Here is a 7,507-nt window from a genome sequence, read left to right as displayed (position 1 = left end):
CACAACATATTTTCTTCCAAATTATACAGTTTTGAATAGGCATATGCAAAAGTTACTATCCCATGCATTATTGGAAGCCCTTTTTAAATAATATATTTTTGGTTGAAGTCCACAGAACAATGAATCCTTGTTTACATAAATGTTTACATTTAAATACAAAATCTCCTTTTCTCATAAACAATTAGTTACTGTTCTAAAGGTAATTACAGTTATTACTCGACAAAGAAATTAAAAAAAAAGTAGGAGCCAACACAACCATCGTCCTTATTTTTTATTGTATACCAAAGAAAATATGTTACATCGGCCATATTTTAATATTCAACTAGATAGAAGAGCAGGTTTTGTCCAAATTGGTTTACAATGTGCATTTGTGTGGGATGCAAAATGCTGTGTACCGGCATATTAACTACATTTTGGACATCCCAATCCCCAAAATGGCAATATGACTATTGATATGTATATTGTAGGATCCCACCACAAAGCAGAAAGTTCTCCTGTCGGCAACAAAATGACGAAAAGGGCAGTTCCAGCCTTTCTGGCAGCAGCAGCGAAAGAGATAGGAGGAAAAGTCGTCAGCAAGCTTGGCGACAGGATCGCGGACGGTGTAGTGGAGAACCACCAGGAGAAGGTGGTGAGCGGTCTGCAGGACTACCTGGGGAAACAGATGGACAAGTTTGATAATGAGTACAAAGAACTGCTGAAGGACACCAGTGGGCTGGCAGCGGGTTTGAACCGGCCGGTGGAGGAGGTGGGTTATAAAGGGCGCGCGTCTCTCATACATTTGACATTAAGACAAATTTAAATGGTTGATGGTTTATTGGCCAAACCGTACTCGTGCAGTCGCAGCCTTTATACGGCTAAATTGATGCAGGGTATCACATGATATTCACAATAAGATAATACACATGATACACATATTTGCTCCACAATTTTTTGTGAAACTGTCGCAAGGGTCTGTGCGGCTGCCATTCGGCGCCGAGAGGTCCCGGGTTCGAGTCCTGACATGCCACCGATCTTGAGCCCCTGGGAAAGGCACTTAACACGACTTTCCTCACTTCTCTCAGGTGAAAATGAGTATTGTCCTATCATGTATTTGTCCCCTGTGTTGGTGGCGGCATTAATATAAGTTGAAAAAAAACTTGAGTGTGCCGTCACCACGTCTGGTGATTACATGGTGGAATTAAAAAAAAAAAACTTTCCCCAGCCAAAGATAGGTACACATTCATCCTGGGTGGAGTGAGGAAATGTGTGTAAAGTGCCTTTCCAAGGGCACAACGTCGGTGCACATGTCCGGACATGTCCCGGGTACAACTCGGGATCGAACCCGGGTCTCCCTGCTTCATAGTCGAACGCTCTACCACTACGCCACCCGACACCACACAATTTTTTAAGAAGAGAAATTGTTAATAAAAAGCTACTTCAAACACATAATTCCTAATTCTGCCTAAGAAAGGACATGATATTTAGCATCAAATTTAGCATTACAAATGGACAGGTGTAAATTACACTAGCACTAAGAAATACACAGATCATTCCTAAGGCTAGTGGTATTTTTTTACAAACATTTGTTTGTTCACTAGGCGGACATTCAACTTGTTCCTAGACCAGGAGCCACGATGGGTAACATGTATGCACCACCAGGCTGGGAGATCCGACATAAGTACAAGTACAAGGAAGACAGGTTCGTTAATAACTGTTGTATCTCCCAATTCTCTACTCCAATCCTTGATAAAATATGTCGTTACAATTGGCAACCAAAATAGTCGTTTTGTCCCCAACATATATCGAATCAATGAACAACAAAGGCAAAATTATAACGTTTAAAATTCTGATAATTCTTCTTTGGTAAAAGAAAGTTTACTTTTGTAACACAATGTTATAACTTATTATCAATTACTAGGGAAGAAGACAAGGTCAGTTCCGGCGGACAGGCATCAGCCTATACTTACCCAGCCGGACTAGGACCAGTTCTGATGAACGGCTGCTTCGGGACAGGCTATAAGAATGGAGACCCCTGCTTCAAGGCAAAGATACCAAGAACAGGCTGTCCGGTAAGTTTTTTTTATTATTTTTAAAATGCAGTATGATATCAAAGTAGACTTTATCTGTGCATTCAAGGCTAATAGATCGCGCTAAACATAAATCAATTTGCAAACAAAGCAATTAAATACCAAATGACACAAAATTTCAAACTAAATACAAACAAATAAAATACATACTAATATCGGAAGTGTACATTCAATATAGTCACTTGAAGTTTGTTCCAATCATGATGACTGCGAAATTGAGGTTGTACAGCCTTCTAAAAGTGAATTTGTGGAGACTCTAGCAAGGTTCCCAATCGCCCACTTCGGGCATTTCTATTTGCATCTCTATGTTTTATTTTTTTTTCATCTCTGTCCTTTTGCATTTCTGAGCTGACATCACTGGATGACGTCAGCTCAGGAAAAAAATATAGACATGCAAAAATAAAATGTAGAGATGCAAATTGCCTGCCAGTAATGACTTGTGCTGACTTTCCAAGGCAGGGCATTAAAAGTTTAAATGTAACAGGAGAACCGTGCATATTTATTGCAAATGTGTCTGATAGCCAGGAAATACTAGTTATGTAAATTACAATTAGCTACTGTCATATCTAAGTTATGTAAATTACAATTAGTTACTATCATATCTTGGTGTCATGAGCACTTTAAGTTCAGGTCATAAAAATTCTTTTTTCTGCATTCTTTGATAATCAAAACAAACCAGTATCTTGGGACCTTGTCATTTAAAGATTTACTTGTCAATGATGACTCACGTAAGGGCACTTTTATATACCCACAAGCTGTCAAATATAATGTATGTCAGGATCAAACAATTGTGGCAGGGGACATCAATTTGTACTTGGTTCACAACCCATCAAAATAGCTTTCATTCTGTTCCACACCGATCGAAACCATGGTTACGGAACAAACATGTTTTCGGGTCATTTTCCCTGATTCTGGCATGTCAGAAACATGAAAATTGTTAAAGATTAGGACACGACTACAAACAGTGCTTATTTGCTTTTCTAGAATAGAAAATTTTAAGTAACCTCAACCTCAGGAATTAGGTCATCAGGTTTTCAGATGTTAAAAACCTTTGACAATAACATGAGTTCAAAGCTCCACTTCATGCTCATGCCTGCAGCGCAGGCCTTATCCTTTTTGCATAAATTATGATAATGAGTTCGAATTGTTACACTTAATCATGCCAAAATATACCTCTTACTATGTTTAACCAATATATGTGCAAATATCACTGAAAGAATGCAAAAGAGAATATAAATATAAAAGAAACCGAATGGGGTTCATTTGGACCCCGTTCCGTAATTTCCATCGCAAAAAAAGTTCGGGTGTTTGAGGGTTAAGTGAGGAAAGCATTGTTAAGTGCCTTTCCCAACGGTACATCATCGATGACATGTCAGGACTCAAACCCGGTACTCGGTTCCGTTTTGCTGTCATGATATCATGCAATTCGCAGCAGTTTTTTGCGTATTGTCCAAAGTATAGCGCATTGTCCAAAGCATGTAAACAGTGGCGGATCTTTTTCTCGCCATGGCGCGATTTTCGGGAGGAAATTAGCCAAAGAAACACGGTAATAAAGTTGTACTGTATCTAATAGTAGTAGAAAAAAACACACTTCGACCACAAAGAAACACGTCAGCACACTTTTACCACTCAACTGAAAACCCTTTTTTTTCTTAACGTACCTCGATCGATCTTATAACATCGCGGACACTTCATTCTTAATGTACACCGATCGATCTTTCAACCATGGATGTAGAATATAACAATGTGGTTCTAAGAATATTATCAATTTCAATCGGACCTCGAACGAAAACTGACGTCGCCGCCCGACTGTCCGAACGGCTTCGACTTTCCAACATACATTGACATACATTTTTCGTTCAATGTCGCTCCATTTCCTTCCATGTTGTTCCATTTCTCTCTTTTTGGGGTCCCAATGTGCAGAACCTAATTGACGGCGCAACCTACCTCGGCGTTGGCTTCGACGGAAGAGGCGTGTACTCGGCCGAGTCTAGGAAGAAAAGTGTCATCCAGAGATCATGCCAAAATCTGCAGACGTAAGACACATTTTACGCCAAAAAACATTTACTCAAGCAACTGATGTAATTTTGCAAAATCCAAATTTATATCCAGTTGCTTGAGCGAATGTTTTTTCCGAGCATCATACTACCTGGGTGTCTAACGTTTTTGTATTTTGGAGAAAAAAATGATCGCGGTTTGCTGGTAAAAGTATGTGCAATCGCAATCTGGAATATTCGTGAAACCAATGTAGCCCTAATGCCCAATCGTACACAACCTTGATGCATTTAAAATAATCGGGTTTCATGAATTACGACCGAATTTACATTACAGTTTGTTTATATAACGGCAACGTCAAATCTTCGTACAACGCGAACCGCAGTAACTTATTTTCTTTTTAACTTTAAACAGGTACGGTGAAAATGAAGTCCCTGACTCTATGACCGTGCTAGGCATATACGACACAGATGTAGAATCCTACACCTTCAGCTCAACGGAAGAATACAGGCAATACCTTGCGGAGAAATCAGCCGTCACTTCTGCCAAGGCCATGTTCCAGGAAGAGATCAACAAGGCTTCTGGACACGGAGCAGTGGGAGGACTATTCGGACTTCTCTGGTCAGCAGGAGGAGGAGGATCCAGTCAGAGTGGCACATCCATCCAATCATCAGAGTTAAGTGCCAGCTCCTCTGCCAGCGCTCGGCTGAGTGAGCAGCAGACACAAACATTCATGGCCATGCTGGAGATAAACATATTCAGGTGATCAATGATGATGCTTCTTTTACAATTGAAGTATACTCTGGATTACTTTTTTTTCTGCACAAAATAGTATTAGTATCAACAGCCGGAGATGATAAATATTTAGGTTATTTAGCTATAAAAAAAGGAAATGACCTACTAGTATTTTTGTTCTGTGATACCTAGATATGAGATCTTCATGGACGACGTGACGCATGAACAGTTAAACGTGGGCTTCCTACGAGACTTTATTTCCCTGCCTGAGTCCTACTTCTCTCCCGGGGCAGAAATTATCTTCCGTAAGTAGAAAATATTTCATTTAGTTATACCTAATTAATTTACTTATTTATACAGACAATGCAGACAAATGATTCTGATTCACTCTCAAAATATTATTGTAAAACTACTGACTTAGTAATGATTTACATCCACTGTAATACAACCCCTAAAACAGAGGTAATGGGGCAAGGTACTCCCGTCCCACCTTTGATTACACTGCACGGAAATCCCCTCCGAACAGTTGACAGGTTCACCTACCTGGGATCAGTGATGACAAGCACCCACTCTTTGGACGAGGAAATAAATGTAAGGATCGGCAGAGCTGCTGCTTCCTTTGGAAAACTAAGTAAAAGAGTGTGGGAAAATCAAAAGCTGACAAAAAAGACAAAAGTACTGGTCTACAACACATGTGTACTGTCGACTTTATTATATGGCAGCGAAGCTTGGACAGTCTACTCAAGACAAGAAAAAAGACTCAACAGTTTCCACCTACGCTGCTTGCGGAAGATCTTAAACATAAAATGGCAGGACAAAATCACAAATGAGCTAGTTCTCCAGCAAGCAGGATCACTGTCCTTGTTTGAGATCCTGCGGCGAAACAGGTTGCGCTGGCTAGGCCATGTGGCCAGGATGGACGACAACAGGCTTCCCAAGAAAATACTGTACGGCGAACTCTCTCAAGGGAGTCGACCAAGGGGAAGGCCTAAGCTCAGGTTTAAGGATTTATCTCGTTTCCCGTCGGCTGAACAGACAATCACGTGACCCCTACCCTGATACTAATTATTCCGCCCCTTTACCCTCTGACCCTTCCTCCCTAACCCTCGTAAGGGTCATTCGTGGCTCAACCTTTCTCTGTACGGTCACATTTGTTTGGCTCCCGATCACATTTGTCCCAAGCGTGTGTAGTTACAATTTCCCCTCGACTTCTTCCGCTGGTCACTGGATTACTTCACCCTGTACTTCTGCTCGTGTGGATTCCCGTCTCTCTGACTGTTTCTTTGTGTAGACGTTCGCGTTCCACGTAAGTTGATTATTCCGCCATGGATCTTGACCTCTACACCAGAACTACGGACCTCCGTTATGTGCGTCCAGCGGCTCAACTGGTTTCTGCGCGCCCCTGTGCTACAGTTTCGTCGCGTTTCTTCACATCGATCGTCTGTTCCACGGATTTTGCGCCAAGTCCCCATCGCCTCGGCAGACCTAGCCTGACTAAATCGCGCTCCTGGCGGCCGCCGCCCTAGGTTGCCGCCCCCCAAAAGCTTGATGTCAAGCACGCGTAAAGCTGGCGGTGTGTCGACGGCCCTGGTCTGCCATATATGGTTAATGAGATGCAAACGTCACGAACGGCCCTCAGACGGTGCGGCACCCAACAGAGATGGTTGCTATGGGCCTGTCGGTCGCTAACCAGTGATGGACGTCGGCGCGCCTTTCATGTCCCAAAATTGAAGTTTGGCCGAGGAAGGCGCGGCCACCCGCTCGCGAGTCGAATCTGTTTCTATTTTCCAAAGTTTCTGGAACTTCCTCGTGGGAAATGGGAGTCACACCGAGAGAAAAGAATCTCATCCACGGATTTGTATTTACGTCACGATTTTCACTCGGCTATGTCCACATTTCGCATCTCTGATTAGTTGAAGCGTCCGCTTCCGGCAGCGCCGGCGGTATTGAAGATTGACCGAGCCGACGCGCGTGTAAACAACTTTTTCTTTCTTCGATATAAGCGCTAAAATGCTATTTTCCACAACCACACATCGATATTCTAGTGAAGAAATGCATAGTTTCAAGAATCAGTCGGGAAATTATATACTTCTATGCGGATTGTTAGCGTTTTTTGCGTCATTTTGTCGTCGCTGAACCCGGAAGTGTGGACCTCGCCCTCGGCGTGAGTTTTCTTTTACCCACAAAGTAATTAATTTCTAGCGTATTTTACCCTGCGTTTTACCGATCAAAACAATAAACAACTCCCGCTTAGGAGAACCCAGTAACATTTTAGATTCCAGCAATTAAGTACTAGTATCGATAATTTGACAGGAGTCAACATCGTCAACAAAGCACAAGAATGTCGTCAACCCGCCGTTTTCGTTTGCTCTGCACTGTTTCACGATCTCGGTCTTCTCATAGCCTGTAGGAAGACACGCAAACACGTCGTTTCTCTGTTTAACGAAAAATTTCATCGCATTTTCCTGAAGCGGCTCTAGGGGCCAGGGACTCCCAAAGTCCACACACACTGACTCCAGAATGCACAGAAACTCGGTTTCGGGCTAGTCGCAGCCATTTTTCTGAGAAATTCCCACCCGCAGTCGATCAAATTTTTCGTCCCCGCCCGGTACTCCGCCCTTCTCCGGCTGCCTGGCGCCGTACCACGTGATGGCCCGATCGGTTCCCACATTAATTCCTAATACTGGCTTCCTATTGGTGACTCCAGG

The 7,507-nt window shown here is 42.5% G+C and overlaps 1 protein-coding gene across 1 annotated transcript in view; it reads left to right on the top strand.

Moving 5' to 3' along the window:
- Positions 1 to 469: 469 nt before the first annotated feature.
- LOC109470067 overlaps positions 470 to 7,507 on the top strand; it is a 27,322-nt gene continuing 20,284 nt past the window's right edge. The window contains exons 1-6 of the mRNA XM_019768846.1: positions 470 to 748; positions 1,581 to 1,681; positions 1,901 to 2,051; positions 3,993 to 4,105; positions 4,479 to 4,826; positions 4,992 to 5,108. Of these exons, the coding sequence (XP_019624405.1) occupies positions 509 to 748; positions 1,581 to 1,681; positions 1,901 to 2,051; positions 3,993 to 4,105; positions 4,479 to 4,826; positions 4,992 to 5,108 (1,070 nt within the window). The 5' untranslated portion in view covers positions 470 to 508. The remainder of the gene's footprint in view (positions 749 to 1,580; positions 1,682 to 1,900; positions 2,052 to 3,992; positions 4,106 to 4,478; positions 4,827 to 4,991; positions 5,109 to 7,507) is intronic.

This window comes from Branchiostoma belcheri, unplaced genomic scaffold, assembly GCF_001625305.1.
Source record: "Branchiostoma belcheri isolate BF01 breed outbred unplaced genomic scaffold, Haploidv18h27 scaffold219, whole genome shotgun sequence".
NCBI lineage: Eukaryota > Metazoa > Chordata > Leptocardii > Amphioxiformes > Branchiostomatidae > Branchiostoma > Branchiostoma belcheri.
This window is presented reverse-complemented; position numbering and strand designations above follow the sequence as displayed.